General features: G+C 40.4%; 6 protein-coding genes across 6 annotated transcripts; 3 read left to right on the top strand and 3 right to left on the bottom strand.

Annotated features, from left to right (window-relative positions):
- Nucleotides 1-150: 150 nt before the first annotated feature.
- TOT_020000667 (conserved hypothetical protein) lies at nt 151-1,467 on the bottom strand (the record flags this gene model as incomplete). The annotated part of the gene is made up of 1 exon (XM_009692416.1): nt 151-1,467. The coding sequence occupies one exon, from the start codon at nt 1,465-1,467 to the stop codon at nt 151-153; it is 1,317 nt and encodes a 438-aa protein (XP_009690711.1).
- Nucleotides 1,468-2,657: 1,190 nt separating this feature from the next.
- TOT_020000666 (60S ribosomal protein L17) lies at nt 2,658-3,515 on the top strand (the record flags this gene model as incomplete). Its single annotated transcript, XM_009692415.1, has 2 exons — nt 2,658-2,966; nt 3,264-3,515. 2 exons carry the CDS (start codon nt 2,658-2,660, stop codon nt 3,513-3,515), a joined length of 561 nt encoding a protein of 186 aa, XP_009690710.1.
- A 158-nt stretch (nt 3,516-3,673) lies between these two features.
- On the top strand, nt 3,674-5,863 carry TOT_020000665 (conserved hypothetical protein; the record flags this gene model as incomplete). Its single annotated transcript, XM_009692414.1, has 3 exons — nt 3,674-4,702; nt 4,838-5,291; nt 5,529-5,863. 3 exons carry the CDS (start codon nt 3,674-3,676, stop codon nt 5,861-5,863), a joined length of 1,818 nt encoding a protein of 605 aa, XP_009690709.1.
- A 149-nt stretch (nt 5,864-6,012) lies between these two features.
- On the bottom strand, nt 6,013-6,717 carry TOT_020000664 (conserved hypothetical protein; the record flags this gene model as incomplete). Its single annotated transcript, XM_009692413.1, has 3 exons — nt 6,013-6,205; nt 6,360-6,486; nt 6,639-6,717. The coding sequence occupies 3 exons, from the start codon at nt 6,715-6,717 to the stop codon at nt 6,013-6,015; spliced, it is 399 nt and encodes a 132-aa protein (XP_009690708.1).
- Nucleotides 6,718-6,852: 135 nt separating this feature from the next.
- Nucleotides 6,853-7,478, bottom strand: TOT_020001079 (conserved hypothetical protein; the record flags this gene model as incomplete). The annotated part of the gene is made up of 3 exons (XM_009692412.1): nt 6,853-6,950; nt 6,992-7,167; nt 7,216-7,478. 3 exons carry the CDS (start codon nt 7,476-7,478, stop codon nt 6,853-6,855), a joined length of 537 nt encoding a protein of 178 aa, XP_009690707.1.
- A 1,414-nt stretch (nt 7,479-8,892) lies between these two features.
- TOT_020000662 (membrane skeletal protein IMC1) lies at nt 8,893-12,051 on the top strand (the record flags this gene model as incomplete). Its single annotated transcript, XM_009692411.1, has 4 exons — nt 8,893-9,753; nt 9,812-10,159; nt 10,245-10,370; nt 10,477-12,051. 4 exons carry the CDS (start codon nt 8,893-8,895, stop codon nt 12,049-12,051), a joined length of 2,910 nt encoding a protein of 969 aa, XP_009690706.1.
- Between the last annotated feature and the right edge of the window lie 106 nt (nt 12,052-12,157).

Raw genomic sequence — 12,157 nt, 5'->3', positions numbered from 1 at the left:
TATGAGTGTGTATGTACAAGTGTGTAGGTACATATCTACGTGCTTACGTATACACATGTATACTGTCACGTGTATATATGTATACACATGTACATAAACATAAACATGTAGTTGTAACAGTAGTGTACACGTATCATGGTGCTCAGAACGTTAATTCAGGGGTATTTTAATCTTTATTATCGAGTCCGTCACGTAGTACTGGAATACGTTCAGGAAGAGCGGGAAGACTATCATCACAATGATCAGCTTAATCTTGTGGGACCCGCTGAACGGGTACAGTATGTACGAGGTTACCAGGTTAATTTGATACGAGAATATGGTGAACAGGATTATTGAGACGCACTTGAGCCCGGAGACTATGAGCAGCCACGTGTACAGGTTCAGCAGGTACTCCTTGTTCGACCTCTTCTTCGACCACTTGTTGAACTTGGCGTACAGCGAGTTCACGTTGTACAGGAACGAGCTCGAGTAGTGACTCGGGTTCGGAAGCTCGTCGTCGGTCAGCAGCTCTTCCTCCTCGTCGACCGTCGTCGTGTCGTCGAGCTCGTGAGTAAACTGGTCCCTCACCCCCGACTTTGACTCAGGGTCTGCCCTCAGCTGGCCGTGGTGCAACTCACTCTCCAAAGGCCTGTAGTCCCTCTTTTCACTCAGTGGGTCCCTTCGGTCACTGTTATGTCTGTGGCTGTGTAGCGCCTCCAGGTCCACGACTTCGACGAACGAGGAGCTCCTCATGGTCTTAAACTCGCTGTCCAGCATTGCGTTTTCTACTGCCTCACTCAACTTGGGCTTGAAATTGCTGAAGTAGCCGAGAAAGCCTGCCTTACTCGGCGCCTTCTCCTCGGCGCCCGCGTGACTTCCGCTGTACAGCGACGCCGTCGTCGAGATGCTCGACGTCGGGCCTAGAAGGTTGTAGCCCATCGAGTTGATCGACTTCGTTGCGAACAGCTTTGCGTCCGCCAGCTCCTGCACCGTGGGAGTGAACATCGACTTCCTGTTCTTCTGCAGGTAGTTGTGCGCCGCCTTCCTTATCGCCAGATACTTGACAATTTTGTACTCGATGTACACTCCTATCGTGGCGTCGAAGACCGTCGTCATGAAGTACATGTTGCACTCGTCCTGCACGAATGCGTCGTTGCTGTTCACCTTAATCTTGTTTATCAGGATCGAGGATATGATGTTCAGCAGGTGCACTGTGCTCGAGCCGCACATAAGCTGGAAGAAGTCCATGAGGAACACCTTCTTCGTCCTCTTGGGCGACTCGAAGTAGTACTTGACCAGCAGCATCATCACTGAAATTGCGCAGAGTGCGAACTGTATTCCCACTCCGAACATCCCTGGGATCAGCGTGCACACTTCTGGTGGCGGCTTCGGCATTTCCTTCGCCGCTGCTGACAGCGTCCTGCCCACATGGGACGTGTGATGTGATCCTTCGATGAACGAGGGTCCAAATGTCTCCACAATGCCCATTTTTAAATCACTATTACTGACTGATGCGATATTGTTAGTTTAATGATGTAATCATTAAGGTGTAACTAAAAATTCCTATTTAGTGTACAAAATTTCACTTGTTTTAACCAAATTTTAGGACAACTTTTAAATTACAAATAACGGCACAAATCCGTAATTAATACAAATTTACAGTTTAATACTTATTTTTAACTTATGCTTTAAACAGAAAACATATGATTTAGGGAAAATTTACACCGATGTCCCTGCTTTGTGTACAACATTCAGCATAGAAAGTACAACACACATAGTAAACTAAAAAGTTAAAACTTCGATGGTTTCACAAATAATATTATAAATAGAGAAGACGTTTAAAATAACTTTTAAAATTTTGCCACAAATTCGGCTTTTCAACTAAATGATTCCACACCTATCAATAATATGATTGAATTTGAAGACCCGTTATATAAACAAATTAAAATATGATAAAGTATATATATTTTGAAGTATATATGCGATTTTCCTGTCTAAAAAAATGTCTCTTTGATTCATGTATCGACCATTTATGGTGTACAATATATAGAGTAAATATTGGTATGATATAAAGAATAAATAAAACCAGAAGTTATAAATAAATATTGATTAAAAATGTAAAATAATTGTTGATACTTAAAAACGAATTGAGAGAATGTGTAAAAGTGGATCTAGAAAGAGAATTAAGTAAAATTAGTCATACAAACCAGAATATACAAATATATATTTCATAATGCGTTAAATGAAAAATAAAATATTTTGGCAAGACCATTTTAATTAATAGAAGGAATAGAGATATACCAATAAATTACAAATGTTTATAAAAAATTATACAAAAAATAGTGGGAAATTATTTGTATAATGAATGTTTTGGTGTATAATCTAATTGTGTAATCATATTGCTCTGTTTTAATATATTATATGTGTTTTTTTTAGGAATGGGGCGTTTGCAGTTTGTAGATAATAATTTATTTAATATTAGCAACCGGTAAACATTTAGGAATATAGATTCCTTTGAAAATTTATATTTTATAAATTATTTTACACCTTCTTTGCCAATTTTATATAGGTTAGTCGGATTTCCCACTATTCGATACATACCATTATTTGTAAACTACATATATTCCTTCGAATCTATTCTGATTTTTTATAATTATTTAATTTAGGAGTTTATAAACATGGTTAAGTACTCTAGAGAGCCTAGCAATTTGACCAAGAGCGCCAAGTCGTACGGATCTTATTTACGTGTCCACTTCAAGAATACCTACGAAACGGCATCCGCTATCAAGGGGATGTTGGTAAAGGACGCAAAGCGCTACTTGAACGACGTTATCGAACGCAAGAGATGCGTGCCATTCAGAAAGTTCCGCGGTGGTGTTGGAAGATGTGCCCAGGCAAAGCAATTCAAAGTAACCCAGGGAAGATGGCCAGAAAAATCGTGCCGCTTCCTCTTGGACCTGTTGACGAATCTGGAAGCAAACGCCGAGGTACGTATAGAAATAGATTATTTATGAGTATTTGGAATTTTAACAAATTTATCAAAATGTCTTTAAAAGTATATGATGACAAGATGACGAGAATGAATTATACTTGTCATTTGACATTTTATAAGCACTGGTTTCTGGAAAGCGGTGCGCCTCTGGTGTGTTCTACGCCATGTGTACCCTTTTCATTAATGCAGTGTTTATTTGATTAACAAAGAGGCATTTGTCTGATACAATTAGTGAACGATAGAATATGGATTTAAACTTAACATATAACAGCGGGGTTGATAAATTATGTAGGTTAAGGGACTGGATATGGATAACCTTAAGTTGGAGCATGTCCAGGTAAACAGAGCTCCAGTTGGAAGAAGGCGCTCGTACAGAGCACACGGAAGGATCATTCCATTTCTGTCGCACCCATGCCACGTCGAACTGATAGCAGTGGAGCAGGAACAGCACGTCCCAAGACACACCTCGACCGAAAAGAAGGTAAGGAAGCTGAACAAGCGAGAATTGGCAAGACTGAGACTCAGAAGCGGAAAGTCCCTTTAATTTTTTCAATCAACACGTATGTATTAGCTAAAAGTAGTGATTGTAAAGGAAATTTAACGATAATTCGTGTGTTGGTGAGTAATTGGTGCCACGAAGTAGCAGTTGTTGAATGGGGAATGTTTGTGTAAAAATGTCAAATATTTAAGTATGAATTTCAGATGGGAGGCTTGAGTGAAGTAAAAGGCACGTCATTTAACCAGCTCGTAAAGATAATCAAGGAGATGGCGAGAAGAAAGGATTCAGTGCCCAGAAGAGAAGAAACGAGTAAGATTCTACAGAAAATCGGAGAGTTGGCGAGCTCAATGCTGTACCTAATGAAAGAGCACCCGTATCACATACCAGTGATACTGTATCAACTGTCATCTATAACATCGAGAATTGAGCCTCCACGCCAACAGGAATGTGTAAGCAGAATCTCTGAAAAACGTAGTAAAACCAGGTATAATTCATGTAAAACATGTAATGGAGTTTGTGATGAAGTTTACGTAAATTTCGCGGACGTAATTAGGAATAATTTGGTGTATTTGAGCCCCAAGGGGCTATCGCAAGTATTAGTGATCCATTCAGAATGCAAAAATGAAGAAATGTGTAAAATAATGGCTGAAATAAAGCTAAGAATGTGCTATTTTATGTATTGTAGATGTAAAAACGCAAGTAAAAGCAATGCCGAGGATGACATAGATGCTATAGTGGATCAGTATTCAGTTGTGTTTGAAGAATACGCAGGAATTAAGCTCCAGAAGGATGATTACCTGGTTAATTTTATAAAGTTTGGGTCATTGGGGTGTGAGAACGTAGACAAACACTCCAGTTACTACTTGCCACTGAGCTTGATGGACATATGTGTAACATTGGAATCAATAGCACCGTCTCAGAGTAGCAATGGTAACGAGGAACCGTACGGTAGAAGTGGCAATTTGCTGAGTGAGTTGATTGTAAGGCTGTCTTTTAAGTTGCTTAAGTATCATAATTACAGTAAAAGAGAGGCAGTAGAACGACCTAAAGTCACAAGCAAATGTGAACTTGATTCAGTGTGCAGATTAATAGGATTGTTTAAGCGCCTTAAGTATAGAGACGAGTCTATATTGAATGTGATAGCGGAGATATTGAATAATAATTTGCAACAGTTGGATTTTAGGAATCTGGTAACACTATTGGATTCATTTAGTGTACTGAGTGAGATAGTTGTGAGGAAAAAAGGGAACGATACGAAGTATAGCAGTGGAGACGCTGATAACAAGGAGCTTGTTGGCGACCCGGGCTATGATTCAGTTTACCATCGTGAAGAAGATGATTTTTTGGTTTCTAATCGATATGGTAAGTTAGATTTTAAAAGTATTGTCTCCAGAATTGTAAATTTAACCAAAGTTGATTCTCCAGACTACCTGAGATCACTGTCAACCATAAATCAGGTGATCAGCAGAATCGGTAAGAGAGTCTTTATTGCTGACTATGAGCATCTGACGAATGTTACGAAGCAGTCGTTGATACGATATGTGTCAAAGAATCCAAATGAACTTAAAAACACGAGGGCAATTGCTGCTATTGCAATGCTGCTGAGTAACATACAAGAGCCTGAGGTCATTAGTATAGTGTCTGACGCAATATTGGAGGACCTAATAACATTCGATAGGAGGAATTTGTACGACTACGACGTAATAATTGACGTTTTAATTAAAAACTATCGAAAGTATGCTAAAATTGCTGCCACTCTTAGTGGTGCCAATGGGAACAGTATCAGTGATAGCAGCGGCAATAGTGCCAGCAGTAATACCAGTACTAGGAACGGCAACAGCGACACTGATAGCCATGTGAACAGCAATAACAACTGCAACTACAGCAACAGTACCAGTGGAGACACCAATGGCCGTGGTAATACCGGTACTAGCAATAATTATACCGCTAACAATAGCGACAATAGCAATACTATTGCTCACATTAACGGCAGTTGTAATTATGGTGACGCGATGCTATATGTAACCTCCGATTTGTACCCAGTTAAAAACACTGAAGACGTATGTAAATTATATAGTTCAATATGCCTCATGGTGTCCAAATGTAGTTCACATTACTGTGGAGTACTCGAGGAACGTCTGAGTGCGTCAGGTGAAAGTGGCAATCATGGTGTAAGTCTAAGCGGGATGCCATTGAGAGAGATGTGTTACTTTCTAGTAAATTTAGAAGCATTTAGTAGACTACAGCGTGTGGAAAACCCCTTTCTGGACTGCTGTAACGTCAATATCGCAAACTTGACGAGGAATCTAGAGTGGTTCTTCACAAGATACCACACTAGGCTGTGTGAAATGGACCACTATCAAATTTCAAACTACCTATCGCAAATGTCATGAACATAGAATACATGTGTATATATGCTCTCTGGGATACGCATTACTGGTCATGACGCTGTACGTGATTGACGTATGGTAGCATACAATTGCCTAGAGTACGGGTGTGTAGTAGTGTATAAAGATAACATATTTATTTGGTCGTTAAAAAATCATAGGTTCTTCCCCTGGATTGGAAACGACAGAGACGTGTCCTTGGTATTCAGGACTGCGTCAACTTCAGTCTGTCTCATTTTGTTCGAATACAGCTGACTCAGTCTATCGAAGAAGGCGATTCCTGAAAGGGTGGTCTTAAAGCTCTTATCTGGGTTTTCAAAGGCCTCTATTAGTTGATAAGCGACGAGTCTACACACCAATAATATATTTTGCATAGTAACATGGGTATACATTACAGCTACTCAGTGGATACGCGTATGCTTACGTGTACATCATAATGTAGAACGCATGGTGTGTAACTCTTAATGTGTACTTCATAGTGTGCAGGTATGTAAATACTGACTTGTATTCCATGAAATTCCTGTGTTTGAGTGGCACGAAGTTATTGTGCAGGGTGACGTCCTCGCGTGTGTGTTTGTATATTTCCTCTATTGACTTGGTGTCCACCTCTATTACTTTGCGATGTTTACCTGTAAACTTGTGTTAATACATTGAGGATGCGTGTGTATACAGGTGCAATATTCGTATCTTCTCTTATCTAAGTGTATACTTGCTGTGTATACTGTCTACGGGTACTGTATAACGTCGGCATATAAATGTGAATAACACCAATTTTACTCACCTACTCTTATTCTTTGGAGTCCCGTCTTACCGTACAGCAACGAATGTGCTGGATTCCTCAGTGGTAACAGATTCAACATTGTGGAAATTTAATAAAATGTATACAGTGAGTGTCGAGGCAGCCCAACAAAGGAGGGATGTGCAAGGGCGTATAACTGGCGTATATGCTGGCGTAATATACAAAATTATGATAAAAGTCGATTTATTAAGGTGGCTTAGAATGGGTATTCATTGATATCAAAAATGGCTCCGCCGTTGTTGTTTTTGGCGTAGTTATCCACTGCGTCGAAGAAGTTGTTCAGGTTCCTGGTCGCTCTTCCGCAGGCCTAAAGGGATTATGACTAATTTGTCCACTAACCTCTCTGAAATACCTCGAAATGCCGCTCAGGGCGCTTCCGAGTGCTTCTTTAAGCGACATCAACGAATCTTTCGACTCTGGGTACACACCTGCTCCAATACTGCCCAGTATCAGTGGTAGTTGCCTTTGTTCCAGATCCGACTTTTCCTTCTTTTCTTCCTCGTGATTTACTCTCTGATCCTGCCTTTGCTGTTGCTTTTTCTCCTGGTGCTCCTTATACTTTTCAGGATAGTAGACCAGAAAGTCGTTCACATCCTCAGCCTTGGTCGACTCAGCGTTTGTTGATTTAACTGACTTGGTTACCGTTGGATGTAAATTTAGGCCAGAATTGACGTTGTGTTTCCTTTTATATATTTCAGTGAGGGATTTGTGATGAGGAAGTGCGTTCTCGTGTGCAGTTCTGTGGTTCGGTGTGACGAGATTACTGGTAGAACTTAGGTGTGCGTCTCCAAATACAAACTGTGTCGATAAAAGACCAACCAGTGCACCTATCAAAAAACCGTAGCGAATCATTTTTAAATCAAGGCTTAAAAATTATTGAATGGTGATCAAGCAAGTCTCAGCGTCTTAAAATTGATTAAAGAAGACCGTCAAACATATAGTTTTAGATACAAATGTGCGTTTAAAGTTAAGAAGGAATCAGGAATACAGTTATAAACTCGGTTAAATATTAGTTACTAACTTAGGGGGTTCCTGAATTACTTACAGACACAAGATTCTATGATTCCTTTCACTCTAATCGTAAAGTAATCGAAATTAAATAAGTAGTCAAATGACGTTTAGAGAAGTGTATAAGTGGTTAATGGTAATAACATAAATAGCTGTGGGGAACTGATTATTGTCACACACAACCTAACAAGCAAAAATATCCACAGAATCCTATGCTTATAGCTAAGACCCACCGGTAAATTTATAAATTAGAATCATGTATAATCGAAAATAGACCTTATTTATTACTCTAACAAATAATCGAACTACTTAGTATACAATAAATGTGTGAAAATGTGGTAGATTCCTCAAATTATATATGTATATACGATTTATACATTTTTATCATTAACATTGGCTAACTATATTTCGCTGATCCCTAAGCGTTTTATTGATATATAAGTTAATATTTTTACTTGAGTTTTCATTTATAAAAATGGAATGTGTTTTGTTTTACATCTTTTAATTAATATTACAAATGATATTTAAGTGTTATTTTTATGTTATTTCATTTTAAAAGCTACCTTCTTGATTATTATGGTGTCTTGGTTGACTGTGTAATATTTATTGATTAAAACTACTATATGAACACACATTTTATTTTTAACTACATAATTGGTAATATCTGTGTTAGATTGACTACGAATTCGGTGGAAATGAATGTAGCACTTTTGACAGATAAATGTGTGCTATACCATGACTCATCGGTACATTTGGCATTCAGAAGATTACAAATTAAGAGTGGAACATAAATATGGCCTAATTTGAGATTTAATTTTGACAAATTTTAACGTTTTCCTGCATCAAATAATTTATGTGCACCCTTTGCCTATCCGTTCTTAACGCTGTATAAAAGCAATAACAAGTATGAAAATATCAGAAGATTTGTAAAAAAATTGTACTTTTATGCTTTGTAAATATTAATAAGTTGTTATTTTGTCGGTTTTAACTTAAATGGCAAATAATTGAGGCCATTTAATTGTTATTACGTCTATAAAAAGCAGTAATTAAGAATTTGTACCTAAAATTTATCATTTGTTTGCGCAAGTACTCATTTAAACTTTAAATTTAGTCAATTCGGAGCCGAATTTTAAGTAAATTAAAATTAGCTCGGAGTTGCTGAGAGTTAAAATTTGAGTATAGCAAATTATGCGATTTGTTGTTTTGCCTTTATAGTTTTAGTTCAATAATGGTAGGTTTGAAATCAATAGAATTGAAAGAGAGCGATGATTTTAAATCTGATTTTGAATCAAAAAAAAGTAAATTAGATTCTAAAGATGAGGCTAACTTGTCATTTTATGAGTGTCCAACAGCAGCTGCGTCAATACAAGGTTTCGGAGAAGATAATAGATACAATTCTAATAGCTTAGATTCCGAGCAAGATTTTAACTACTACGACGGTCTAGGGAAGACCGAATCTTTGCAATTTTCAAACAACTCTGACAGTTTTAACTTTAGTGACCTGGGTACCAACTGCTCCGACGGAGGATCAGTATCAACTTCTCAATTCACTAAAGCGAAGGGAGGCTACTTTGCGGGGTATCAGGCTGTGCTATTCGAAGGGACGCCGACTCTGAAGAAGGGACCCGAGAAGTTTTTGGATGAGAATTCGCTTAAGTTATCCGACAACAATATAAATTATTTACAAGAAAATAAACCAGAGTTAAACTATTTACAAATGAAGAGAGACTTTAATAACACAGGGGTGGGAACTCCGTTTGCTTCTGAAATTAAGATGGACAACAACTTCGTGTCATTCACTCCCAATTTTACGTTCGCGCAAACTCCCACGTTTGAAGCCAGTTACTCGGGGCAGTCCAACAAGCAGGAAACAGTGATACCTTTTACTGTAACGAGTGTGCGCTCAGAGGCCTCGAACATGAATGATTTCATGAAGACTGGGGCCAGTCCAGTTGGAATGTCGCCTAATGTGACCTTCGTCAACGCTGCACTGCTCCCCTCGATTGCTGAAGGCTCCGTTTCAGAAGCCGGTTCTTCGGTAACAGGAAAGGGCTCCACTCTTTCATACGTTCAGGAGGGGTTCGAAACTGTATGTTTGCCTACTCTAGTAGTTATTTTATTTTGACTATCATCACATTCTTATTTAGATTGCGGTTCCCAAGTACAGACCAGTTGAAGTGGTCGAGAGGACAGTTGAGGTGCCAGTGGTCCACCACATTGACACATTTGTGCCTAAGAAGGAGATTCAGGAGGTCGAGAGTTACGTGAAGAAGCCGTACACCAAGTACGTGGATAAGGTGGTTGAGGTTCCCCAAGTTCACTACACCGACAAGATTGTGGAGGTGCCCGAGTACCATGAAATCACTAAGACCGTTCCGAGGGTGGAGGTCCAGGAGAAGACAAACTACGTGCCAAAGGTTGAGGTCAAGGTGGTACCAAAGTACGTCGAGGTGCCAGTTGTTAAAATAGTGGACAAGTACGAGGAGTACGAACAGGTTTGTGGCAGCACATAGCTATGGCAATTGATATGTTCAATGTCCCATAAAATAGCTCTGTGGTCATCTAATAACTTACATTTAGGTCGAGGAAGTGGTGAAGCACGTTGAGAAGGTTGAGGTTGTGGAAGTTCCCAAGGAGGTGGTCAAGACTGTGGTAAAGCCCGTACGCAAAATAGTGGAAAAGGAGAAAATAGTGCCAGTCTATGAGGTACTTTTTATTTTATTTACCTTTGTCATTAGTATACGAATTTATTCTGCTATTTAGTGTGAGTTAAGTCAATTTTAACCAACGTTTGATTTATTAATACTTTCAGCATCGTGACGTGCCGGTTGAAAAGATAAGGTACGTGCCCAAGGTTGAGACTGTTGAGCACCTGCGTGAGGTTCCCAAAGTAGTTGACGTGCCTGTGCCCTACAGTGTGCCCAAGCACCAGTTCGTCGATCAGCCTTACGTTGTTCCCAAATACCGCGATGTTCCAGTGGCGGTTCCAGTTGCGAAGACTGTGAAGCCTGTTTACGAGGACAAGGGCCCGACCAACTACGTCGACGTGCCCGTCCACAAGCCTTACTTCGTAATTCATGACCACCTTAACTTTAAGCCGGTCAACACCTTTGCAACGAACACCAATGCTAACCCTTTTCAAGCCCCAAACCTGAACACCACGTTTGTCAACACCAGCTTCAACGTGAACCCAACTACGTTTGCTCCAAATCAGCCCAATTGGAACCCAGGATTCAGCAACAACTTCGTTCCCAACTCCAACAACAGCAAACACTTCGTTCCCAACAACGACTTCAAGGCCTTTAACTCTGGAACCGAGTACAAGGACTATCAGGAGGTGAGTTACAAGGTCGTTGGGATGAACAAGGTCGACCTCGACAAGATGGCCCCAGAGGAAAAGAAGAAGGCGCAGGATAAGTTGAACGAGGCGCTAGCGAATCCCGACTTTGAAGTCTACAAGAAGTCGCTTGAGGGCAACTTTAACTCGAAACCTAACACTGTTGAGACGAACTTCAACTTTGCTAACGCCAATGCTGCTACTGCCCAATTCAACAACTGGACCAACGTTCCAAACGCCAACTTTAACGGCGCTCCTGGGTTCAATGGGTTAAATGCTGGCAACTTCAGTGGTTTTAGCAACGTCAACACCGATAACAAAGGCAACACCAACCATCAGAATAACCACAATGCCACTGTCAACGACTATCAGAGTGCTAACAACGCCACGGCCCATCAGAACAGTCAGAGCGGTTTAACGGCTAATTTTGGAAACAGCTTCAACAGGTCCTCCAGCAACCTCGGAAGCAGCTGGAGCAGGTGGAGCCAGAACCCTCTCAACAACAACCCTTACCCCAACTCTGCTGGCGGTTTCCAGGGCAGCTTAAGCAATAATTTCGGTAACAAGTATAAGTATGACGGTAACTATTCGACCTCGCTCTCTAACTGGACTGACCGACTCTTCAAGTTTTTCACGGGCTCGAAGTCGCCAGCCTCAGCCAACTCCAATCTAGCCTTTAACGCCGCGAACTCCAACCAACACTCCGGTCATGTTTCTGCAAACAAAACCGACTCTTACCCTAACGCGAAGAATCCTTTTGACGGGCTCAACACTCCCAGCTCCAAGAACAACTTCTGGAGCAGGCCTAGTTACAACCTTCTTCAGGAGTCCTTCCGAAACTGGAAGGTCCCCAACATGAACTTAGACTTGGAGAGAAACACTCCCACGAACAAGATGTTTTTTCAGGAGACTGAGAACCCCTATGCCAAGTCTCCTACTGACCAGTACTACATGAGCAGCGGCAGTGGAAGTGTCGGCCACCGAGCTGAAAAGTTCCCAGACAAGTCACAGGTTTATCCCAGCTCCGAAGTCAACAGTCCCACTGCGTAGACTTAATTTTCTCCTCTAGATACTGCGTATTTGTTACCCTCCCCGACTAGTTAGTTGCTTTCAATGATAACGGTATTACGCTGTGCGTACTCTGCGTGTATGTAGT

The sequence above is a fragment of the Theileria orientalis genome, chromosome 2 (assembly GCF_000740895.1).
Source record: "Theileria orientalis strain Shintoku DNA, chromosome 2, complete genome".
NCBI classification, from domain to species: Eukaryota; Apicomplexa; class Aconoidasida; order Piroplasmida; family Theileriidae; genus Theileria; species Theileria orientalis.
Note: the sequence above shows the minus strand (reverse complement) of the source record. Positions and strands in the feature narration are given on the sequence as shown.